Here is a 27,229-nt window from a genome sequence, read left to right as displayed (position 1 = left end):
AAGACATTTAATCCAATATCAATAAATCCTAATTAGCTACAGACAGATTTGTTTTCACTTAATTAACGTTTACTAAAGGCTAGTAATCTTTACGCTTCTGTAGGAAGCACTGTGGGGATACAGACATGATTGCTGTCTGCACAGAGCTCACGGTCTGGTAGCTGTAGATTCTCGTATGGTCTTGGGAAAATGACTTTTTTGTTTAGAACATGGGATCATCTGTTAGGCTACCCTGCCGGTAAGACAGGGAAGAAGAAGGGTGTGTCTTGTTATGAAGGGGAAACCAAAGAAAAGACTTAAGGGTTTATGCAATCATATATCTGATAGGGGACTTGTATCTAGAATATAATAAAGAACTATTGCAATTCAACAACAGCAGAAAGACTTAAGGGTTTACTCAGCTTTACCTAAATACTCTTTGATATGAAAAATGACAGGAAATGTTACATCCCACTGCTGATGAATGGCATAAACAATTTTGTAAGGCTGTGAAATACTGCCTATACAGAGGAAATAGAGCAAAACTTAGGTGGTACAGAATAAATCTGATCATAGCCAGGTGCATGGTGTGCACATCTCGTGCTCAGTCCTGAGTTTGGAGTGGAAAATACAGAACAGCAACTTTACTGATGTGGCAATTATGATGAAAACATTTTTCAACTTGATGGACACAAAGTATCCTAATGTAGCACACTCAAAATAAATATTTGAAAGAGGCTTCAATGTTGCTGCTTAAAGGAAAGTCTGCCGTCCAGTATCACTGGGAATCATTTCTGAGTAATGGTTTAATAACTTGAGTTTTGTAACAGGACCCTACTGATCAGCTTAGATCAAAATGCTCAGTCGTTGAGGTTCGTGTCACCAAGGAGACAACCAGGACCAAAACTGGAGGGGTTTCTTGGCTGGAAATTAGGTCATGAGTATAATTTTCTGTAATTTTTATGACTGATTCACACAAGCTAATGCATTTATCATTTTCCGTATTTTAAAAATTCCCTTTTATCTGGGCACAGCTGCCCCCGGCTAACAGTATGAAGGACAGTTTTCAGTTTTCTCCTGCTTTCCTTAGGCTGCTCCTCTCCTGCTTCCAAGAGGTCAGAGTCCAGCTCCAGGCTGCTCAGGACCTCCAGCCAGGGCTGACCTCCTGGAAGTCTCGTACCCTCAACACTCCTGGGTCCTGGGCACTCAGATTTCAGCTGGTTATTAGATAGAGTCATAGGAGCAAACCAGCCCACACTTGTACCCGTAATGCCTGATGGAAGCCAAATGTGATGACGAGTCCAGGGCATTTGCACAGTGAGAGAAAACTATTACTTAGAAGGCTTCTATCATGGCGCCTTTCCAGTGGCTTCGAATGAGGACTCTTCAGGACTCCTCAGATGTCCCCGTTCTGGAATCTGCCTCCTTTGCCTTCCTGAGCTGGGCAGAGGATCTTTTCCTCAACACTGTGGCCGGCTGTCTTAAGTTCAACACTTGAGATGCTTTCTTTTTTTTTTTTTTTTTTGTGGAATGCGGGCCTCTCACTGCTGTGGCCTCTCCCGTTGCGGAGCACAGGCTCCGGACGCGCAGGCTCAGTGGTCATGGCTCACGGGCCCAGCCGCTCTGCGGCATGTGGGATCTTCCCGGACCGGGGCACGAACCCGTGTCCCCTGCATCGGCAGGCGGACTCTCAACCACTGCGCCACCAGGGAAGCCCTGAGATGCTTTCTTAACATAACATCAGAAGTGACAGGTACCTCATCACGGCCTAGGGGCTGGCACTTACCTGCCCACCCCGTCTTACCCAAGGGAGCGGAAAACAAGGCTATCGAGATCCCCAGCATCAGAGGTTGTCTGAGCCTTTACCCATGACTCGTTACCACTCTGCGCCTTAGTTCTGGAACTTCTGGACTGTACCTAGACATTGTATATTTGGGAGGGAGGACTTTCTCTTTGAGACCTTTAAAGGCATGTAGCAACCACGCCTTTGTTCTGTGCTCCGCATCTTCTGGCTGCTCTAGAGTGCAAGGCGTGAGCTGGGCATCCCAGAGCTCCTCCACCAAGACACCTGCCTCAGGTTCCTCCTTCTCAAGGATTTTCTAGGATTTCAAATGTCTGGCTGTCTTTCCTTTGTGTTTCAGAAACCACACCTGTCTGTCTTCATTGTACAAGTCCTTTTAAAGCAGCAGGAATTCAGACATCAAGAAACTGATAAATTTCCATATATTTCTATTGGTAAAACATACTTATTACAGTTGGTTCCAGACAAGCTTCAGTTATCTAGTTAAGTTTACTGATGTAAAAAAAAAAAAAGTGCTCTCTTGTGGGAGGGAGGGAGGTGTGCTTGTGAAAGGGCAACTCAGGGGTCCTTGTACTCATGGAATGTTCTGCATCTCGCTGGTGGTGGTGGATGCACAGACCTACGTGTGGTAAAATTTCACAGAACTAAATGCTCACACACAAATGAGTGTGTGTAAAACTGGGGTGACCTGGTTAAGACTGGAGAACTCTATCAGTATTGATGCCCTGATTGTGATGGTGTGCAATGCTTTTGTGAGAGAGAACCACCAGGCGAACTAGTCAAGTGTACGTGGGATCTCTCTGTAGTATTTCTTACAACCACGTGGGAATCTAGAACTCTCAAAATAAAAGGCCTAATTAGCATAGACTGGCATCTTAAAAAAAGCATTTATTTCTCAGAGTTCTGGAGGTTGTTAAGTCCATAACCAAGGCTCTGGATGGTTCAATGCCTGGTGAGGCTGGCTTCCTGGTTCAGAGATGGCTATCTTCTTGCTGTGTCTTCGGTGCGCTCTGGGCCTCTTTTATAAGGACACTAACCCCATTCATGAGGGCTCCACCCTCATCACCTTCCAGAGGCCCCACCACCAAATACCATCACACTGGGGTTTAGGATTTCAACATATGGTTTTTGAGGGGACACAAACATTCAGTCTGTTTGTGAGTATGACATAATCATCTTATTCTTGCGTTACAGCAGAAAACCTTCCATTTTTAGCTATAGATAAAGAAAAGCATTTCTAGATCATCCAGCTGTTCTGCTTTTATAGTCATACTGAAAATCTCTCATGGATTCAAAATGATTGGGAATAAAATGTCTGATTAATAAAGTAGTCTGGTTATTGAGTTAGTGAACTTGTATGAAACACAGCAATTACTATTGTCAAAGGATGCACAGAGAATAAAATATATGTAACTCAATCACCTCAAATCCATTATGGGATGAGAGAAGGTAACATAAAATCATTAGATGATATCTAACTATTTATCTGCATGTAGTTTTTAAAAACTTGGGTTTTTTTTTTTTTCAGGATCTGGTGGGGTTTCAGAAATATCACTAATGTATCTCAATAACTACTATAATGACAAAAAGGAAAGTTGTATTCTGAACACACAAAAAAACTGATCCCAGACTTCCCATATGAGCTGTCATCTTTTTTTTTTCCTACAAATGTATTTAAATTTTCTATAATTTCTGAGGTCTTAACACTTTCAAAATTTCTTCTTCATTAGATGAAGACATTTCTACAAATATGGTGCCAGGTCTTAATTTTTGTAATGTTTCAGCTTTAAAATAATCTCAAGTGGAGCCAATATTAAAATGTACCTCTTGTATGTTCACATGTCTACTACATGGTGGATGAATTTTCTCAGTCTCTAACTGTAATCAAGCATCTTACTTCATGCATAATATCTTGGTCCACCGGCCCAACAGGTGAGGTAATGCTAGCAGGAAAGACAGGAGACATCATCTGACAGTGAGGGCTATCTGCACAGCTGGTATGGAAGAAATTTACCTCTTTTCTTCAAACTTGTCATTTCTTTCCTACTTCATGTAAAAACCCTGAGGTTTAGAACTAGGAATATTTTTAAAGCTTTGGGACAACTTTATTCACCTCATCAAATGGCTGGGTGGAATAAGTATGCCATAGTAGAAGTAATAATCCATCAGACCTAAAAATCAGAGACGCCGATCACGTCAGGGTCTCCAATGCATGTGAGCTTCATACGAATCATGAAAACTTTCAGGAAACAGATGCTGTACAGCATGAAAACTGAACAACAGAAAGACCCTCAATCTAGCTAGAGTTCTATGCACAGGTAATTTTTTTTTGCATGATTCATGTGAATTCCCATTCCATAATGAGCTTTAAAACATGAGTCTATTATAAGAAAACCTACGCCATTGGTAGTGAGAAATTTGTTTCTTGAAAAATTCATATTGCTATGCATCAACCTTCATTCATATTTTTTAGCTTATTTGAGTTAATATCTTATGAAAATTCTTACTTTACTCTTGGCATCTTTATTTTACCTAACAGTTAAATGCAATCGGTGCTGGCTCTGGTTCACCTATTGTTGAAAAATACCCCAATCAGCCACTTAACACATACATACACTTCTTTCATTGTGTCATCTCTAATGGTCCTTCCAAAACATACTAATCTACTGAGGCACTTAATCTGCTGGTTCTTTCATTTTTCTGGCAGTTGAACCATCCTTTACTTAATGAGCTGTAGCATCAGGGCATCTCCAGGGTTGGGGGAGCACCTGATACGCCTACTTCTGCCTCCAACACCATTGGCAGAAACCATTTAAACTCAAAAGGGTCTGTGCCACATGGCGTGTAATTCATGTAGTGCTGCCAGGAGCACCCACGTTTTTTGGTAATCCCCTCTTTGACATGAATACACTTATAATTTTCATTTTGCGTTGACAGTAAAGGAAAATTTTATTGTGGCAGGACACACTCACGCTTTCAGCTCCAGATGCTCAACAAAGACCAGTGTGGAACCACTTCTAAGATTTCTGACTTAGCGCTCAAAACCTACCAACACTGGAGCATGTCCTAAACGTGGTCACAGCCTCTGCCACACCAGAGATGTTCAAGCAGAGCTGAACCCCTGCGTGTTAGGGTCTCTGCCGAACAGACAGGGAAATCAGAAAACCTGACACTTATTTTCCAGCTCTGTGACTACACGCTTTAAAAATCACTCAGATTAATATTAAGCCTTACCTAGGCTCCTCTGATTAAGGCCCATGAAGAATGCACTATTCCAAAACCTGTAAAACAAAAAAAAATTAGCAGCTGTTTGTTCTGGGTCTGAACATATGTACCAGTCAAAATTATGCAGTTAGGACAAAACTTTCCTATTTTCTTTTCCCTGGTGGCACAATTGTTAATTTTTCCATGAATGCCACCATAGTTCTCTTAAACCATTTTTTTTTGCTTGACAGAACCTCTGGATCTTAGTTATATGCACAGTTTATCCGGTAACCCATTCAATAATTTTGTTGGCCTCTCCAGATCTACAGGAAAACACTAATTTTCTTTCCCATTTGGTGTTGTCCTTTCTTGTTTTGCTTACTTGACCTCATCCTATCTGAGAGGAATCCAGCTTTCAAAGCTTTCAAAGGGCACCTCCTTAGCATATTCTTGAATTTGGTCTGGACTGGGTTCTGTCTAGGTGTTTCGTATTGGATCTGTGACTAATGCCTTCTCCCATGGAATGTTCTGGGTAGGTGAGTTTCCTGGTCTTTGTGGATTTTCTATAATAAGCTTGATGTTACATGTTAAAAATTATTTCTTCATATAGATAGCCATTTATAAAAAATAAATGGCTATCACATTTGTCAGGACAGTTAGGATTTTTGAATTTGGATAAAGTTTGTAGATTCACATAACAATTACTTCATTTTTCCCTTTTCCCCAAGATATGCCACAGATGCAAAAGGTAGGGATGAGGACTGACTACAGATTTCTTACCACTGGACAGAGTTAATCAGGCCACACTCACACAGCCTTGAGCTGGGACACGACACGCTCAGCACACCTGTGCAAATCCTTTATTAAAGCAACAACCAAAATACAGGATGGCTCACATTTTTTTTGCTTTTTTGCTGCTATATCAATTTAAATATTAGTCATTTGTTTATACCTTTAAATTATTCTTAAAAGGTGAACATTTATAGCTCACAAATCAACAGTTTGACATTTCCGCCCAGATACATTTTTCCATCTTATTTCCTGGCTTTAACAAAGAAATTCCAGAACCAGAGGAACAGCATATCAAACGTTAAGTGCCAGCATCTTCTGTGAGCAGTGCTGGGGTGTCTGAGAGATACACTGAAGGTTTTAATTCCTCGTTAAATAAAAATAATTTATGCCAGGATATGCTTAGAACGATTTCCTTTCTGTTTTTACATTCTCTGTGAGCTTCAGTTTCGACTGTGGCAGTCTAAGCATTAGTCCCCTTAAAAATGACATTTCTAAAATATCTCAGTTAAAGATCATTATCACCCTCATACAACATTTTCTTGTATAACAGACACTCAGTCCTTCAGAAAGCATAAGGAGCAATTGTTTTTTTCTATTTTTTCCCCACCACTGATTTGTTTAATTCAAACCTTGTTAATCACTGGTTTAACCCTAAGAGTCATTAGGAAGATGAACTCTGTTATCTACTAAAGGATTTTTAAATGAATAGATGAATGTAAAAATGACTAATACCGTGAAGGTAACAGGTGCTCAAAACACGTGTGTGAATACACAATGAGATTTGCTGGCTATTTAAAGAGTACCAATGAATTAGTTTAAAAAGCAAGAACAGAAACCAGGATTATGATCTAAAGGGACTGCCAAAAGGGTACGTGAAGACAGGTACAGGGAAGTCGCTGAACTGCGCTGAGTATAAAGTAGAGTATCTGAAAGATAAGGTAAATGCTCCATTTTCTTACCCACTGACACACTGGGAGGAAACCCCTGTTCACAGAACCACAGGGGCTGCCCTTTAAGAGTTTTAGCACTGGGACAACACTGAAATTCAACCTGCACACACAGGAGTCTGATCTGCCTTTTGAAACGGCTTGTCCGCTGGCTGGGACTGGGGTTTCTATGGCTCAGCTGGTTTGTGTTGGTTGCACTACATTTAGAGGCTGTCTGTCCAAATCTTGCAAACATTCTTTCTGCCTAACATTTTCTTCACGAGCTAAACAGCCGAACAGCTCTGAGATCACCAATAAAGCACAATCCAAACATTAGATTAGAAATGCTACCAGCCCAGTGAATAAGTTACACAGCCATCCTTCAAGCCAAGTCTCTCCATCAAGTTGCTTTCTTATCTCACATTTGCCCTTCAAAGGAAGTCTGAACAACACTGGGATGTCTACAATTAAAAATGAAACACACAATGAAAAAGATAAAGAAGGGAAGGATTCCAGACTCCACTGTGTGGGAGGCCAGGCCTTTTGCCTTGGTTTTTTGTTTTGTTTTGTTTTGTTTTGTTTTGCTGTACGTGGGCCTCTCACTGCCGTGGCCTCTCCCGTTGCGGAGCACAGGCTCCGGACGCGCAGGCTCAGCGGCCATGGCTCAAGGGCCCAGCCGCTCCACGGCATGTGGGATCTTCCCGGACCAGGGCACAAACCCGTGTCACCTGCATCGGCAGGCGGACTCTCAACCACTGCGCCACCAGGGAAGCCCTTGGCTTGGTTTTGAAAAAAGAAACGCTCACCAGCAGTCATTCTGGGTGTAATGACACAGCACAATAATGCTCAGGACGGGTAAGGACATTCCGTTATTTGCAGAGCGATTTCTATACATTATAGATGTCACATTTGGTTCCTAGAGATTTAGTCAAGTATTACTATTTCTTTTTGTCAAGCATGATATACAAAAAGATGAGAATAGATGTGCCCTAAAAATATGAAAATATAATATATAAAACAAAACCATTATAAATTACATAGATTTGCAGTATAAAATTTTTTCCCATTTAGAATAAATACCATCCATGTTTACAGATCATCTAAGTGAATTAAATATGCACACACATCTGAATCATTTTCAGAACTTCAAGAAAAAAAATCACTAGAGATATGACCAGATGACTCAGAAACCAGAAGCTGCTTACTTTTGAAAATAATGACCTAAGACCCAAAGGACATGGCTTGGGATTTAGTGTTAAGCTGTTAAAACTGCCCAAATGAGCCTGACGTATGCAAGTGTGCATACACACACACACACGCTCACATGCAGCCATACTTTTATGGATTTCTATGAAGCTGAACAGTTTATCTTTGAAAAATCAGCCAAAAGTCACGAGATCATCTCTGTTCCATATTCTAGCAGGAGAGCTTTCCTATTCTGTAAAGAAGCTACAGGATGAACAGGAAGAGTGTAGTCTTTCTGGACAGAGAAATCTTCGTTGTAAGCCAGCCTCCTCTTTGGTTGGCTGTTATTCTGTCAAGAGCTTTCTGATGCCTTAAAGAGGGGAAAGGTTTTGAAAAATCTATCTAACCTCGCCAGTCTAAAGAAGCTAAAACCAACCTGAAAACATTCTTTGGTCACACATTTCTGCCCGTGCTTCATAAAAAATCTGCCCATTTTTAACTTTTCTATCCCTAATCAGTGTCTAGATGGGAGAGATGCCTTTTCCAGTAAGTTCCACGTGGAAATGTGCACGTGGGTTTCGGTGGACGGAGAACTGGACAGAACGGGAAAAAGTCCACGCAGTGTCACAAAATGAGTGTGGGTCCTTGCTGGTGCTGTGGGCGTACAGATCCATGGTGAGAATCTGCTGGCCTCCAGGACAAGTGGAAAACTCTAAGAGGTGGAGATAAAACGCTTCTGCAACCCAAATACAGAAAACCCTCGTCCAGAGAGTGCAAGTGGGCAGTCAAGGTTGCTCTGGACTGTTCACTACTCACTTTTTAGGTGACCACCCGAGACACTCCTAAGTGATGGCAATGGGTCATATGAGGCCACGAGGACTCGGATCCGACTCTGAGTCTTGTCAGACCACCTGTCACACCGGTTATCTATACATAGAGAAACCCCTGAAGCCAAACCCTCTGCCCTCAGCTACAGATTCAGATGCTCTTGCTGTGAAGGCCGGCAGCAAGGCTATCTAACCTCACGTGCCCATGTTTGCTCCCAAGACGGCTCGTCGCCTGCAAGGGGGGCCATCACAAACTTCCCGTAAGACTCTAAAATGTCTGAGCCGGATGGGATCTGGGGGCCCATCAAGTACCACCTCCATGTTTGTCAGATGAGAAAGATTAAACCCAGGGGGGTGTCGAAGGTCACTTATCCCGATAGCGAGAGAGTGAGGACTAAACATCAGGTCTGCTCTCACGATCCGTGTGGCCCGGGGAACCTCCACGGAAACCATGATGTGGCCGTGACCCTCAAGACGACTTCAGGGTTATGGCTCCCCTGCTCATAAATGGAGATGAACTAATACCTCTCATTCTTCCCACGATAACATCTAAACTGCAGACGCTGCCCTAAGGATTTGGGGTTTTGAGTTTTTGAAACCGATCCTCTTGATTTGCATCAATACTAACTTTCAGCAGAAAAGATTAGAGGAACCAGAGAGGAAAGTGAAACATCTTTCGAGTAATTGTGGAGGAGGCCCAGGTGATTCTGCGGGAGAGGGGACCATCTAGATGGAGCTCGAGCCCTCTCCCAGGGAAGGAACGGAGGCCCCACCTGCCCAGAGCCTGCGGTGCTGACTGGCACCGTCAGACGAGATGCTAGCCTTTGGGTGACTAGTTTTGTCGTTTCTATAACATCATTCTGCCACCCATACAACTGCTTTCTTGTGGGACAAAATTAATTCAAGAATTCTGGCGTGAAATTTGATGCCATCACCCTAACCTTTCACTCTCCCCTTCAAGGACGGACACGTTAGCCCTGCAGTTCAGAGAAGTGGGCCTGGCTAGGCGACTCCACGGACCCTCACACTCGCTGCCCCAAACCAAGTGTTTGGGTCACAGGACGGCCCCTGGCGGCCCTCGAGGGAGGCCCACATTCTACACGTACACGGATTCGTCAGATGCCTGTCTCTGGAAGCAACATGCGTTCCAGATCAAGCAGCAGCCGTGTTTGGAGGATGACGTTACTTAAACGTAAACACAGCACTTTTCATGGACAGTTCTGCGTAAATTCAAGTTTACAGTCTCCCTACAACCTCAGCTGAGCTCACCTAAAGGCTCTCAGGATCGGACAGGCAACACATGTTTACTTGGCTATTAAAGTGCTATCCTGGGCAAGGGTTTTTTTTTTCTCAGTTTCACAACAGCAGCTTCATTGGAAACAAACAAAAAAGCGATGGATGGAGACAGGCCTGGGAAATGACAAAAATCACGAGGCTGGTAACTGCTTTGGAACATTACAGATGACTTGTGGGTATCAGCCCTGACACCAAAGCCTCTGAGGTAAAAGTCTGGCGGGGGGTTTGAGGGGGTCAGGGGAGAGAAATAAGGACAAAGTGGCAAACGGGACGAAACCAGAAGGAACGATTTGCATTGGTGTCACGACGACGCGGTTACAGGGGAACAGGGAAGGGGGGTTAAACCTGGGAAGAAAGTGCAACAGGCCCGCGGACGTGCAGCTGCTCTCGTAGCAGACCTAGAATTTTTAAAGGAAAAGCGCTGCAGTGTGCACTGGATAGGGCTCTTGACCTCAGGGTCTCTCACACCAAAAGGGCATCAGCGATTAAGGTAGCTGGCAGAGAAGAGCCTCTGAGATTCGTGCCGCACGCACAGACACCTGCCCAAGGTCGCCGGCTCTGCATCCTGCCGCTGCCTGCATCCTCTGTCACGGGGCGCGGTCCGGGCACACAGCATGCACACAGGCGCTTCCTTCTGAAGGGGCCTGGCTCCTACCTACGGGACAGGCGTCTCCGGTAAGGCTTAGCGGCGAGGGTGGACTGTGTCAGGCCCTGGGTGGGGCGGGGGCGGCCCTGATTCTTGGGGTGTGCATAGCTTCTCGGGGGGGCGCTGTTAGACATGGCTTTCATAGACGATGCGGGTGTTCCTGTCGCACGTCCCGGCAGGCTCTGTGGCTTCCAGGAGACCCGGGGGCAGGACACGGTCCGGTACCTCGACAGGCGTGGGCTCCTCGGAGGTCAGCGCCGCGGATGTGACCTCGGTGGAAGGCGCCGCGGACTCGGGGGAGTGCTCGGCTGACGGCTCGGTGTCCTCCTCGTCTCTGGCCTCGAGGGGCCCCCCGTCCCGGTCATCCGTGGGCTCCCTCCGGGCCTGGGGGTGCACGGACACCTCGATGGCAATCTGCTGGGGCTGCTCGTGCAGCGACGAGGCGTCTGAGTCAGCGGTGGGGGACTCGCTCCGCTGCAGGGCGTCGGGGATGGTGTAGACCTCGTCCCCGCTGGTGGCCTCCTGGCCCTCAGGCGCGTGGCGCACGAAGTTCTGGCCCTGCTCCTCCAGCCCCACCACCTCCATGAGCTCCTCCACGATGGTCCTGCAGTTCATGATGAGCGGGGGCAGCGGCACGCTGCGGGCCAGCTCCTCGATGTAGCGGGCAAACTCCATGGTCTTGAACTGCGTGACCTTGGCCAGCTCCAGCGTCTTGGCCGAGGTGATGATGGGGATGCGCTTGGCGATCTCGAAGGCCTTCTGCAGCTTCTCGGCGCCCTCCGTACGGAAGAACTCGTTGATGGCCTTCTCAGTCTTCTTCAGGTGGCTGCTCATCATGCAGAGGCGGGTGATGTTGAGGACCAGCACCACGGCGAAGGCCACCAGGCACACCACCATGTAGTACACACCCATGTCCCCCGACGTGAAGACCACCCTCAGCGTCACTGTGTTGTTCACGGTGCCGTGGATGTTGGCGGCCACACATGTGTATCGACCTCGGTCCGTGAAGGACACCTTGGTGATGTTCAGGAGGCCGTCGTGCATCTGCCACTTTCCTGCAGGAGGAAGAGGACAGAGTCAGCTGGGCCCTCCGCTCCCTGCAGCCACTGCCCCGCACGTCGCCGAGCGCATCTCCCACCACCACGTCTGCCAGTGCCGACGGCGCCCACGGCCGACGCCGACCTCGCCAGACGGTGACAGTGCTGGCTCGCCTAATGCTCACAACACCAGCCCATTTTACAGGATGGGGAAACTGAGGCACTTAGGTCCACTAAGCCACCTCCCCAGGGCGTCAGTTTGGAAGCAGTTGAGCTAGACGTGCACTCGAGCCCAAGAGGCTGTACTCTTAATACCAAATCATACTGTGTGATTCCACATCCTAGAGAAAAATTAGAAACATAAACAGTATGGAAAATACTTGCTCTTACCAGAGAATTTCTTAACGTAGCATCTGATTTTCTAGCCTGCCTGTGAGCACGGCTCTACAGAATATATATGTTCATTGGAGAGTTTTAATGCTTTTCAGAAGATAAAGTACTTTAGCATCAACATAAAAACTGGAGTAAATCAATTAAATTGTAATTGTTCACCTGGGTTTCTCATATTTGAGATTGAAGTAGTCCTGGTATGACCTCGGTTAATGGAAACATGAATAATTAATTTTGAGAAGCTACAATGAACTATGTCACTTACAGTTACAAGCTAACGCTGTGGAGATTCAGAGGCTGGGTGCGAATAAGCAACAATTTGGTTTCGCTTTGCAAATAAATCGTAGACCCATCAGGTTGAAACCAGGCCTCACACACTGGAGAATGCACATTGAAAAGCGTTGTAATAGATAAGAATTCTACCTCGCTCTGGCCTGGAAAGGATCGTTGTCCTGGGAATGCGGTTCTTAATCTGAATTAATCTTTGCTAGGGATGAATCCTTAGTCTGCCTGTGTACCCGCAGGTCAGAGGACCCCGGGAAACGTGATCCTAGCTTTTGCCTTCCAGGTCTTGGGTCTGAGCCTTTCTGAAAACCCTCCACCTCCGTAGACTGTCCTGTAGAGAGAGAAGGGTCCCGGCCCGGCCTCGGGGGAGCTCTGAGCAGCGGGAAGATCCCTCTGCGTAAAAGCACTCACGTCCCCAAGCAAGCCAGAGGCCTCTCCTGAGAGATGCGGCAACTTTGCGTGTGGTTTCCTTTTAAGGGTGTATTATCGCTTTGTATTTCTGCTTGTTTCATCCCCTTCTGGCAGTAACTTAATTCTAATTAAAGTCTGATAGTTCCCCAAAGCAACAAGCAATGGTTTTTTACAAAAAGAAGAAATCTGTGAGCACCAAAGTGACCAGGGTTCTCCAGGGACTGTGGGACGGGACAGCAGAGGCCCCCGTTCTTCCAGGTCCTCTGCGCCAAGGACCACCCTTCGGGAGGCTGGCCGGAGCCGTGGGGGCCGTCGGGGACCTGCAGCCCCTGGGGAGCCTGGCAGGAAGCCCCTTGCAGATGCTGTTACATCCCTCTGCTTCCTGAAGAGCGGTTCCTGGTGTCCCCAAGGACCCTGCTTCTAGTAACTCAGCCAGTGTACTTTCCCGAGAGTAGGAAACGCTGGTTTGGGAAATCGAGCGAATTTCCATCTCTCGTGAACGTGTATGAACAGACCAACCTAGTGCCCGGCCTGTGAAACCTTCTCTCGTCCAGATGGGCAGAGGCAAGCCTCCCACCCTGTCCGTTCGTTCCCGAACATGAAACTTGATACTTCAGTGGCAGATTTATCCAAATAGAGAAGAAGTTGAGCAAGGGAAACGATCAGTTTTCTTAAAATGTGCATGTTTCATCAAACCACACGCTACAGCAGGCATAGAAAAAAATAACTCCGGTTGCTTGAAAGCTTATTATAGATGTGGAAAGTACCGGGTGCCAGAGAATTACAGATTCTACCTACAGGAGTTTCTCATACTGATTGTTGGAAAACAACAGAAAATAGGAAGGGAGAAGGTGTGAAGGTGAGGTGATTTGTATGAGGAACAGTTAGGATCAATTTGTCCACCTCCTAACCTCCCACCCTCGCTCCCTCTGTGAAGGAATTATTATCTACAAATTCAAGGACACAGAGGAATTATCTACAAATTCAAGGACAGGGTAGGGGGAACCAGGGTGTGGAGGAAGGGCAGAAAGGAGTGCTGAACCCAGAAGGCAGGCACCCGACGGTAACAGAAACAGCTCTCTCCCCACACCTAGGCAAGGCGCTCAGCAGTAACTGCACCTAATTGTGATAGAAAAGTGAAGTGTAGAGGGCTTCCCTGGTGGCGCAGTGGTTGAGAGTCTGCCTGCCGATGCCGGGGACACGGGTTCGTGCCCTGGTCCCGGAAGATCCCACATGCCGCGGAGCGGCTGGGCCCGTGAGCCATGGCCACTGAGCCTGCGCGTCCAGAGCCTGTGCTCCACAGCGGGGGAGGCCACAACAGTGAGAGGCCCGTGTAACACACACACACACACACACACACACACACACAAAGTGAAGTGTAGAAATGCAGGCCAGTTACAAGATGCCAACAGTTTCCTCTACTGACTATTCAAAGGGTTTCTGAACTTGGATTTTATAGTTATCTTTAGGCATGTTTTTTTTTTTTCCGGTACGTGGGCCTCTCACTGTTGTGGCCTCTCCTGTTGCGGAGCGCAGGCTCCGGACGCGCAGGCTCAGAGGCCATGGCTCACGGGCCCAGCCGCTCCGCGGCATCTGGGATCTTCCCGGACTGGGGCACGAACCTGCGTCCCCCGCATCGGCAGGCGGACTCTCAACCACTGCGCCACCAGGGAAGCCCTAGGCATGTTTTTAATCGTCTATTGATGCATATTTATCTATCCTTGACCCAAGTGATTCAAAGCAGATACCGACTCAGACACTCCAGAAGTTCCCTGTCGCACGGTCAAAACAGGCACAGTCTGGAATCAAACACAATTAGGTGACACTTGTGGTTCGTTCTGGGGAAACCGGTGAGATGTAGAGTGCATAAATTATTAGTTTGGCACCTATTCTGCTTCTCAGCCCAGGGCAGTGGGTCCTTGGACTAACATCTATCATTACCTTATCCAATAATTAACCTCGTTTGTTCTGGAAGCCCGAAGCCCAGCCATGAATCTGCGAAGTGACTATATTTGCCTAACGATAAACCACAACAATGAATCACATATGATTATCCTGAAACAGGCAGGTATTACCCCTAATAGGAGCTGTGACACTATAGTTAAATAACTGAGACCCATCTCTCTGCCAACAAGTCCCTGTTTCGAGTCCACGACAAGGACACCAAGATATCCCTCTCTTCAGGGTTCAGTCCTTCACTGTATTTCTCTTGAAGCAAAACACATATCACATTTACTTTATGGATTAAGGTAATATTAATGCTGCTTAGGCTTCTCAGGTACAACGAGGTAAAGTGAATGTGTGACCTGGACTAAACACTCTTTTGCCAGATCTCAAAGCGAGTCTTGGGAAGCCAACACGCGCGCGCGCACACACACACACACACACACACACACTCTGATGACAGAAGATTCTGACCTCAAAGGTGATGTATGTCTGTATCACGTCCTGTTTAAAGGCTGATACATTCCTTCCCTCCTAGGAACTAAGACTCTAAATACTTCCTCTCAGCCTCAGCATGACCTTCGATTAGTGAGAAATAAAGATTTCTGCATGTTCTCCTGCTGTATGCAGCCCGGAACACTATGAACCCCACCCTGGGGGTCCTCCCACATCAGTAGGGGCCCAGGCTCATGGAGAATCACTGGCAGCCGCCCCACTAGGATCGTCTCGAGAACATTCCCGGGCCACATGTTGCCTTTCTCCTTAGTCTGTAAATACCTTGTCCTGAGACCCAGCCTGGAAGGTCTGACTTCAGCCATCAGGAGGTCGAGGGAATAAAAAGGGCCACAGTGACTGTGAGAGGGACCTGAAGAACCAGCCACCTGGGGCGGGGAAGCTTGGTGCTGCTGCTCCAGGGATGATTTTAAACTAGAGTTGAGCAGGGATGTCACAACCATGTGCTGAATTCTCACTAAGCTGCATCACTTCAGCACAAATAAACACCTAAAATGTGAGCCGCTGATGCTGAGTCACTTCAACAGGCAATGATTTTGGAGGAAATGCACAACTAAAAGATCCTGCATGCCGCAACTAAGAGATCCTGCATGCCACAACTAAGATCCCACATGCCACAACTAAGACCCGGCGCAGCCAAATAAGTTAACAAGATTTGTTTATTTTTTTTTAAAGGCAGATGTTGAGCCATCACTTTCTGATTCTAATACCAAAGATTCTGTGTCAAACGTTTCCCTGACAGACTGGTTCAAGATGGCTGACTAGAAGGACGTGCTCTCACTCCCTCTTGCGAGAGCACCGGAATCACAACTAACTGCTGAGCGGTCATCGACAGGAAGACACCGGAACTCACCAAGAAAGATACCGCACATCCAGAGACAAAGGAGAAGCGACACTGAGAGGGTAAGAGGGGCACAATCACAATAAAATCAAATCCCATAACTGCTGGGTGGGTGACTCACAGACTGGAGAACACTTATACCACAGAAGTCCACCCACTGGAGTGAAGGTTCTGAGCCCCACGTCAGGCTTCCCAACCTGGGGGTCTGGCAACGCAAGGGGAAATTCCTAGAGAATCAGACTTTGAAGGCTGGCAGGATTCGACTGCAGGACTTCGACAGGACTGGGGGAAACAGAGACTCCACTCTTGGAGGGCACACACAAAGTAGTGTGAGCATCGGGACCCAGGCGAAGGAGCAGTGACCCCAGGGGAGACTGCACCAGACCTACCTGCTGGTGTTGGAGGGTCTCCTGCAGAGGCGGGGGGCGGCTGTGGCTCACTGTGAGGACAAGGACACTAGCAACAGAAGTTCTGGGAAGTACTCCTTGGCGTGAGCCCTCCTGGAGTCCGCCATTAGCCCCACCAAAGAGCCCGGGTAGGCTCCAGTGTTGGGTCACCTCAGGCCAAAAAACCAACAGGGAAGGAACCCAGCCCCACTCAACAGCAGACAAGCAGATTAAAGTTTTACTGAGCTCTGCCCACCAGAACATCACCCAGCCCTACCCACCACCAGTCCCTCCCATCAGGAAACTTGCACAAGCCTCTTAGAGAGCCTCACCCACCAGAGGGCAGACAGCAGAAGCAAGAACTACAACCCTGCAGCCTGTGGAATGAAAACCACATTCACAGAAAGATAGACAAGATGAAAAGGCAGAGGGCTAAGTACCAGATGAAAGAACAAGATAAAACCCCAGAAAAACAATTAAATGAAGTGGAGAAAGGCAACCTTCCTGAAAAAGAATTCAGAATAATGATAGTGAAGATGATGCAGGACCTTGGAAAAAGAATGGAGGCAAAGATTGAGAAGATGCCAGAAACCTTTAACAAAGACCTAGAAGAATTAAGGAACAAACATCTAGAAGAATTAAAGAACAAACAAGCAGAGATGAATAATACAGTAACTGAAATGAAAAATACACTAGAAGGAATCAATAGCAGAATAAATGAGGCAGAAGAATGGATAAGTGACCTGGAAGACAGAATGGTGGAATTCACTGTCGTGGAACATAATAAAGAAAAAAGAATGAAAAGAAATGAAGACAGGCTAAGAGACCTCTGGGACAACATTAAATGCACTAACATTTGCATTATAGGGGTCCCAGAAGGAGAAGAGAGAGAGAGAGGGGACCCGAGAAAGTATTTGAAGAGATTATAGTTGAAAACTTCCCTAACATGGGAAAGGAAACAGCCATCCAAGTCCAGGAAGTGCAGAGAGTCCCCAGGCAGGATAAACCCAAGGAGAAACACGCCAAGACACATAGTAATCAAATTGACAAAAATTAAAGACAAAGCAAAATTATTAAAAGCAACAGAGGAAAAATGACAAATAATATACAAGGAAAGTCCCATAAGGTTAACAGCTGATTTCTCAGCAGAAACTCTATAAGCCAGAAGGGAGTGGCACGATATATTTAAGGTGATGAAAGGGAAGGAACTACAACCAAGATTACTCTACCCAGCAAGCGTCCCATTCAGATAAAACGGAGAAATCAAAAGCTTTACAGACAAACAAGAGCTAAGAGAATTCAGCACCACCAAACCAGCTCTACAACAAATGCTAAATGAAGTTCTCTAAGTGGGAAACACAAGAGAAGAACCTACAAAAACAAACCCAAAATAATTAAGAGAATACATATTGATAATTACCTTAAATATGAATGGATTAAATGCTCCAACCAAAAGACACAGGCTCGCTGAATGGATACAAAAACAAGACCCATATATATGCTGCCTACAAGAGATCCCCTTCAGACCTAGGTACACATACAGACTGAAAGTGAGGGGATGGAAAAAGATATTCCATGCAAATGGAAAACAAAAGAAAGCTGGAGTAGCAATATTGGTATCAGACAAAATAGACTTTAAAATAAAGAATGTTACAAGTGACAAGGAAGGACACTACATAATGATCAAGGGATCAATCCAAGAAGAAAATATAACAATTATAAATATATATGCACCCAACATAGGAGCACCTTAATACATAAAGCAACTGTTAACAGCTATAAAAGAGGAAATCAACAGTAACAGAATAATAGTGGGGGATTTAACACCTCACTTACACCAAAGGACAGATCATCCAGACAGAAAATTAATAAGGAAACACAAGCTTTAAATGACACAATAGACCCGACAGATTTAATTGATATTTATAGGACATTCCATCCAAAAACAGCAGATTACACTTTCTTCTCAAGTGTGCATGGAACATTCTCCAGGACAGATCACATCTTGGGTCACAAATCAACCCTCAGTAAATTTAAGAAAACTGAAATCATATCAAGCATCTTTTCTGACCACAACGCTATGAGACTAGATATCAATTACAGTGAAAAAATGTAAAAAACACAAACACACAGAGGCTAAACAATACGTTACTAAATAACCAAGAGATCACTGAAGAAATCAAAGAAGAAATCAAAAAAAGCTAGAGACAAACGACAGTGAAAACAGGACAATCCAAAACATATGGGATGCAGCAAAAGCGTTTCTAAGAGGGAAGTTTATAGCAATACAATCCTACCTTAAGAAACAACAAACATCTCAAATAAACAATTTAACTTACACCTAAAGGAAATAGAGAAAGAAGAACAAACAAAACCCAAAGTTCGTAGAAGGAAAGAAATCATAAAGATCAGAGCAGAAATAAATGAAACAGAAACAAAGAAAACAAAAGCAAAGATCAATAAAAATAAAAGCTGGTTCTTTGAGAAGATAAACAAAATTGATAAACCATTAGCCAGACTCATCAAGAAAAAGAGGGAGAGGACTCAAATCAATAAAATTAGAAATGAAAAAGGAGAAGTTACAACAGACACCGCAGAAATACAAAGCATCCTAAGAGACTACTACAAGCAACTCTATGCTAATAAAAGGGACAACCTGGAAGAAATGGACAAATTCTTAGAAAGGTATAACCTTCTAAGACTGAACCAGGAATAAATAGGAAATATGAACAGACCAATCACAAGTAATGAAATTGATTAAAAATCTTCCAACAAACAAAAGTCCAGGACCAGATGGCTTCACAGGTGAATTCTATCAAACATTTAGAGAAGAGCTAACACACATTCTTCTCAAACTCTTCCAAAAAATTGGGGAGGAAGGAACACTCCCAAACTCATTCTGTGAGGCCACCATCACCCTGATACCAAAACCGGACAAAGATACTACAAAAAAAAAAAAAGAAAATTACAGACCAATATCACTGATGAATATAGATGCAAAAATCCTCAACAAAATACTAGCAAACAGAATCCAACAACACATTAAAAGGATCATATACCATGATCAAGTGGGATTTATCCCAGAGATGCAAGGATTCTTCAATATACGCAAATCAATCAATGTGATACACCATATTAACAAATTAAGAATAAAAACTATATGATCATCTCAATAGATGCAGAACAAGCTTGTGACAAAATTCAACACCCACTTATGATAAAAACTGTCCAGAAAGTGGGCGTGGAGGGAACCTACCTCAACATAATAAAGGCCATATACGACAAACCCACAGCCAACATCATTTCAACGGTGAAAAACTGAAAGCATTTCCTCTAAGATCAAGAAAAAGACAAGGATGTCCACTCTCATCACTATTATTCAACATAGTTTAGAAATCCTAGCCACGGCAATCAGAGAAGAAAAAGAAATAGAAGGAATACAAATTGGAAAAGAAGAAGTAAAACTGTCACTGTTTGCAGATGACATGATACTACACACAGAGAATCCTAAAGATGCCACCAGAAAAGTCCTAGCACTAATAAATGAATTTGGTAAAGTTGCAGGATACAAAATTAATGCACAGAAATCTCTTGCATTCCTATACACTAACAATGAAAGATCAGAAAGGGAAATTAAGAAACAATCCCATTCACCACTGCAACAAAAAGAATAAAATACCTAGGAATAAACCTACCTAAGGAGGTAAAAGACCTGTACTCAGAAAACTATAAGACACTGAAGAAACAAATCAAAGATGACAGAAACAGATGGAGAGATATACCATGTTCTTGGATTGGAAGAATCAATATTGTGAAAATGAGTATACTACCCAAAGCAACCTACAGATTCAATGGAATCCCTATCAAATTACCAATGGCATTTATACAGGACTTGAACAAAAAATCTTAAAATTTGTATGGAGACACAAAAGACCCCAAATAGCCAAAGCGGTCTTGAGGGGAAAAAACGGAGCTAGAGGAATCAGGCTCCCAGACTTCACACTATACTACAAGCTACAGTCATCAAGACAGTATGGTACTGGCACAAAAACAGAAATATAGATGAATGGAACAGAATAGAAAGCCCAGAGATAATCCCACACACCTATGGTCACCTTATCTTTGATAAAGGAGGCAAGACTATACAATGGAGAAAAGACAGCCTCTTCAGTAAGTGGTGCTGGGAAAACTGGACAGCTACAAGTAAAGAATGAAATTAGAACACTCCGTAACACCATACACAAAAATAAACTCAAAATGGATTAAAGACCTAATGTAAGACTGGACACTATAAAACTCTTAGAGGAAAACATAGGAAGAACACTCTTTGACATAAATCACAGCAAGATCTTTTTTGACCCACCTCCTAGAGTAATGGAAATAAAAACAAAAGTAAACAAATGGGACCTAATGAAACTTAAAAGCCTTTGCACAGCCAAGGAAACCATAAACAAGATGAAAAAACAACCCTCAGAATGGGAAAAAATATTTGCAAACGAATCAACGGACAAAGGATTAATCTCCAAACTATATGAACAGCTCATGCAGCTCAATATTATAAAAACAAACAACCCAATCCAAAAATGGGCAGAAGACCTAAATAGACATTTCTCCAAAGAAGACATACAGATGGTCAAGAGGCACATGAAAAGCTGCTCAACATCACTAATTATTAGAGAAATGCAAATCAAAACTACAATGAGGTATCACCTCACACCGGTCAGAATGGCCATCATCAATAAGTCTACAAACAATAAATGCTGGAGAGGGTGTGGAGAAAAGGGAACACTCTTGCACTGCTGGTGGGAATGTGAATTGGTACAGCCACTATGGAGAACGGTATGGAGGTTCCTTAAAAAACTACAAATAGAACTGCCATATGACCCAGCAATCCCACTCCTGGGCATATACCCTGAGAAAACCATAATTCAAGAAGAGTCATGTACCACAATGTTCATTGCAGCTCTATTTACAATAGCCAGGACATGGAAGCAACCTAAGTGTCCCTCGACAGACGAATGGATAAAAGAAGAAGTGGTACATATATATACAATGGAATATTACTCAGCCATAGAAAGGAACAAAATTGGGTCATTTGTAGAGCCGTGGACGGACCTAGAGGCTGTCATACAAAGTGAAATAAGTCAGAAAGAAAAAAACAAATATTGTATGTTAACGCATATATGTGGAATCTAGAAAAATGGTACAGATGAACTGGTTTGCAAGGCAGAAATAGAGACACAGCTGTAGAGAACAAATGTGTGGACACCAAGGGGGGAACGCAGGGGGAGGGTGGTGGTGGTGGGATGAATTGGGAGATTGGGATTGACATATATACATTAATGTGTTTAAAATAGATAACTAATAAGAACCTGCTGCATAAAAAGGAAAATTAAAAACAACAGGGCTTCCTTCCCTGGTGGTGCAATGGTTGAGAATCCTCCTGCTAATGCAGGGGACATGGGTTCGAGCCCTGGTCTAGGAGGATCCCACATGCCGCAGAGCAGCTAGGCCTGTGAGCCACAACTACTGAGCCTGCGCATCTGGAGCCTGTGCTCCGCCAACAAGAGAGGCCGCGACAGTAAGAGGCCCGCGCACCGCGATGAAGAGTGGCCCCCGCTCGCCGCAACTAGAGAAAGCCCTCGCACAGAAACGAAGACCCAACACAGCCAAAAGTAAATAAATAAATAAATATTTAAAACAACAACAACAAACCGCCTCCTTGACACTTGGGAGGGCAGTCCCCAGCTCCCGTCTTGTGCTCGGATGGGAGGTCCCCCGCTGCCCCTCGGGATGGCCTTCCCCATCCCATCCTCCTGCTCTGTCCTGATCCTGATGCACGGCTGGAGGCTGACACCCCAGGAGACGGGCCGTGTGGCTCTCGGGCATCCTTCACGGTCTCCCCGGATACTCCAGGCACGAGAGGCCCATGTGGAAATCTCCCCCATGTGAACTGGGGCATCACCTTTGCAACGACAAATGCTAACAGAGGTTCGCTTGTAGCTGAACCACACTGAGTGCTGCGCTATGTGACGAAGCCGACGTCTTTAGAAGGACAGCGGTATTTTTTATCTTGTGCATGCATTCGGTCAACAAACATTACTGAATACACTGTCACCAGGCTCCCCGCCAGAAGATGCAGCTACAAAGATGAGTAAGACATGACCCCCGGCTGCAGAAACCAGCGGGCCCCGAGAGGGCTGCAGACTTGCAGCCAACCCGGGGCACGTGGCGCGGGCCCTGTGCGGGTAGCGGGGACGGTAAGGATGCTGCTCAGTGGGGGTGCGGTCCCGAGCGGGACGGGGGTGCAGGCAGAGGAGGAGGAGGGAGAGGAAGCACATCCACGGCCAGAGGGGGCAGCAAGGCAGGTGAGCAAAATTCTGGAATATTTGATAGACAAATGCTTAATAATTACGAAACATAAAGAACTCCTATAAATCAAGACAAAGAACCCAAAAGGAAAAAAAAAAGGGAAAGGAGACGGACGGAGAAGTCACAGAAAAAGGGAATGCAGGTAGTGTCTAAGTGCACAAAATCACTCGTGGTTAAATCATAATTAAATTTAAAGGGATTGAAGTAATTTTTAAAAACAGATGACTTTTCCACCTTGCCAGAGGAAGGGGGGCCCTGATTATACAGTGTGTTGCTGGGAGGATGGGAAGGCACACTGCAAGGCTGGGTTTTCGCATCGACCAAAGTGCAAGATGAATGGAGCCTGTGACCCACTTCTAGAATTCTTGAAACGCTTCAAATCAGGCAGGCCTAGATTGACTGGGAAAATATCAGTGAGTGTAAGAAAATCAAGGTAGTGAAAAAAATCTCCTTGTCAGCATCTTTCTCCCCAGGGACACAGTTCTAGAGCCTTCCTCACGGCCAACATCCTCTGGGCGAAGCCATCACCGGGGTCACAGGTGAGGAAGGCGGCTGACCTCGTATCACTGTGTCACTGCGGGGCCCAGGCACGGGGAGGGGGAAGCACTGAGGGCGGCACAAGGTCATGTCGCCCAAACTGGGTCAGGGGACCATCCAGCAACTAGAGAAGCAGGTCAGCGGCGTCGCGTGGTGAGTTAAAACCCGTGCCACCAAGAAAGGCCACGGCACACGGGTTATTGTGACTTGACATGACAGATCAGGACAAACGCTGGTGCCAACACCTTCCGACCAAATGACCGCTAGACAGAAACAGCAGCACCAAGTCCTCCCAGAACCCAAGCATCATGAGAAAGGTGACAGCTCAACCACAAAGACGCTGTAACTACAACTTTCCTCCAAACCCATGTCTGCCGAAACCCCCAATCTTTCCAGCAGTCCTGAGGATGGCTCAGCATTAAAAATTAACACCATGCCCCAATGAAAAGCTCTTAGAATTTCCCTCAAATTATTATTATTATTATTTCTTTAAAGAAGATGTTGGGGGTAGGAGTTTATTAATTAATTAATTTATTTTTGCTGTGTTGGGTCTTCGTTCCTCTGCGAGGGCTTTCTCTAGTTGTGGCGAGCGGGGGCCACTCTTCTTCGCGGTGCGTGGGCCTTCCACCATCGCGGCCTCTCCCGTGCAGAGCACAGGCTCCGGATGCGCAGGCTCAGCGGCCATGGCTCACGGGCCCAGTTGCTCCGCGGCATGTGGGATCCTCCCGGACCAGGGCTCGAACCTGTGTCCCCTGAATTAGCAGGAGGATTCTCAACCACTGTGCCACCAGGGAAGCCCTCAAACTATTTATTAGAAGAAAAGGATTTCTCTTTTTCCTTGGAGATATCTTTCCGTGAAAGTGTCAACAAGCTGATGTGTGGTTCGTCTACATTCCCGATAGGTGGTATGAGAACATTAAGCCTGTTCACAATGCCATTTAGACACGGAGGCTCTTAAACTTTTCAAGGAGGAGAGTTCAGCCTGCTAAAACAAGGTTATTTTCCTGAAACCACCTTAAAACTTTTCAGATGGTGAGCATTCCAATAACGTTTATGCAAACAGAAAGGAAGCACAACACTCACTTGAAGGATACCGCACTGAATCCACACTCTTCAAGTAAGAACCAAACACGCGCGAGTGTCTATAAGCATGGGGTCTATTTTCCAACATGTGAAATAGAAGCTATTGAGGGGAAAGGATCCAAGCCTTTTTACAAAACAGAACTGAGAACAAATGGAGCCCCGCATGGCTGCACCTGTTACGGGGCTTCTGCAGGAGATGATAGCTCCCCGAAGCCACTGCAGAGGCCCAGGTTATAAACACTGCAAGCTGCACAAGGGCTCCTGAGACACCACCCCCAGCTTCCCAAGCGGGCTCTTCGGATGGCCCTGGGGCAGCTCTACCAAGCTGCTTCCTACATCATGTGGGACAGAGGTGGCCTGGGATCATCAGGGATTAGCTCAGCTCTCAGCTCAGGAAGGTTGGGGGGAGGCCCGGGCTGTTCACAGCCTGCAGTTGTGCTTTGCTTCAAGGCATAAATAATATCTGAAAAGAACCCGTCTTTTCATTTCCTGGCAAAGGAAACATCTGACCCTCCGGCTCATTCGGCCTGATAATCTCCATTTTTAAAAAAGTGCCAAGCACGTCACTCCATGCAGGCTGGCAGGAGTCTCTTCTGAGAGTGGGCGTAGGTGGTCTTCTGAGAGCACCCTGCACTGGGTGGATGGAAATAGCATCTCAGCCCTCACGTCCTCATCTGAGGGGGACGGGGAAGGGTCTTCCCACTGCTAAGACTAAAGCAGTCTGGGCTCACACCCCAAAGGGGGAGCACAACTCATTAAAAAAACACCACTATAAATGGTGGCTCATTACCAGGCCGGCCCTCGACGTGACTCAATTTGGAAAATGAACCGAAGTACGACTCTTATGGAAAAATACATTATGGGCTCACACAAGTGACTTAACCGACTTTGGAATGATTCTTTAGCTGGCTGAGGACGCTTCTTTAGTTGAGACCAGGGTTTCTTTTCCTGGGCTGGCATTTTGCATCAGATAATTCTTTGTAGGGGTCTGTCTGTGCATTGCAGGATACTGAGGGCATCCCTGGCTTCCATCCTCTAGATGCCAGCAGCACATCTCCCCGGTCCTTCCCCTCCTGCCCTGGCTATGACAACCAAAAACACCTCCAGACTTGGCTGGTGTCCTCTGGGTGAGAGAACCAGTGGGCTAGGCAAAGGGAAAGTTCATCCTGTGCATAATATACTCCGTAACATGCACACTCACTGCTCCGAGGCTTGGGTGCGGTGGAGGGCAGCGGGCCCCTTGCATGCGGGGGGGATGTGTGTGGGGGGATGTCGCTGGTGGAGGGGGAAGCGCCACTCTTGCCATCACATCCGTCGCAGCGTTAACTCGAGCTTCTAAACAACACTTAGGGATATAAATGTTTTTGATCTTTACTGAATGTTTTTATAAAAGGTTGAGAACTTGAGAGGGTGAATAAGAAATTGCCCAGAAAACTATTTCCTTTCTTTACAAAACACACCGCACTATGAAGCAGAGACAGACGCACTTGGGATCTTGACTGTGACAACACAGGATATTGGTGATGTGACCAATGACGGTGGCAGCTGCCGTTTACTGATGGCTTGGTGTGTTCCACGTACTGGACTGACATTTCATACACAACGCAAATTGCACAGCCCTGCCTGGTGGTAAAAGAGGATGATCTCTGCTCTACAGATAGGAAAACTGGCTCCGAAAAGTTGAGGAACTTGCTCAAAGAGATGCCATTGTGCTGTTCTGCTGAATTTGCAGCAATATATTTATAGTTACATAAATTTAGTCTAATGCCTTTTGAGGAGTTGATTTTTAAAATCTCAAGATATTGAACATATTTAAGAGAAATTCAGTATAACACTTCCATAGGTTAATGCATTACCCCACGCTTCATCTGCGAGGCAAAGGATGATGTGAACTCAGTGCTGTGGGTGCTGACCCCTCCTGGATATGCTGCAGGGGGTGACACACTCAGGTCTCAAGACGTGGCTGGCACAGTTTGTTGAGGCCCCCTGACAGAAGGAGTTGAAAGCATCTCACGGGCTACTAAAAACATTTGCAAAGCAGAGGATAAAAACACTAGAGCCATGTAAACGAAAGCGAAATTTATAACAATGAATTCCACAAAGGTCGAGTAGCCGTGAGACAACTGTGAACTTTGTACAATTCAGCTCAGCTTACTTACACTGTGCATGTTTATTTTCAGAGATAATGCTTAGTTATTTTTGGTGGCAGAACGCTACAGGGGAATGGAAAACAAATCCCCAGGGAAGTCTAAAACCCCCACCTGAAGGAAGAATTTCCAAGTTAATCGCTAACAAAGCAGGCATGTTTACAAAGGCCTATGCCTTTTCCAAAGCTGACTTTTTTATTTTTTAAAAGTTTTTATTGGAGTCTAGTTGCTTTACAATGTTGTGTTAGTTTCTGCTGTACAGGAAAGTGAATCAGCTATACGTATACATACATCCCCTTTTTAGATTTCCTTCCCATTTAGGTCACCACAGAGCACTGAGTAGAGTTCCCTGTGCTAAACAGCAGGTCCTCATCAGTTACCTATTTTATACATAGTAGTGTGTATATGTCCATTCCCATCACCCAGTTCATCCCACCCTCCCCTCCCCCCGCTTGGTAACCATAAGTTTGTCCTCTACATCTGTGTCTCTATTTCTGTAAAGCTGACTTTCTTGAAATGCTTCTTATTTATCATCTGATAAAGGTGCCAATGTGCATTTCAATGGTTTAAAGTCAGAGTATGAAGCTATAGCAAAAATACACCGGATAACTGGTACCTGAAACAACA

General features: G+C 45.4%; 1 protein-coding gene across 2 annotated transcripts in view; it reads right to left on the bottom strand.

Moving 5' to 3' along the window:
• Positions 1-7,697: 7,697 nt before the first annotated feature.
• The window catches only part of MFAP3L (microfibril associated protein 3 like), a 42,371-nt gene continuing 22,839 nt past the window's right edge, over positions 7,698-27,229 (bottom strand). For both annotated transcript variants that reach the window (XM_082612841.1, XM_082612840.1), the window contains exon 3: positions 7,698-11,711. In XM_082612841.1, coding sequence (XP_082468967.1) covers positions 10,783-11,711 — 929 coding nt within the window. In that variant the 3' untranslated portion in view covers positions 7,698-10,782. The remainder of the gene's footprint in view (positions 11,712-27,229) is intronic.

The sequence above is a fragment of the Mesoplodon mirus genome, assembly GCF_964341445.2.
Source record: "Mesoplodon mirus genome assembly, chromosome: 1".
NCBI classification, from domain to species: Eukaryota; Metazoa; Chordata; class Mammalia; order Artiodactyla; family Ziphiidae; genus Mesoplodon; species Mesoplodon mirus.
Note: the sequence above shows the minus strand (reverse complement) of the source record. Positions and strands in the feature narration are given on the sequence as shown.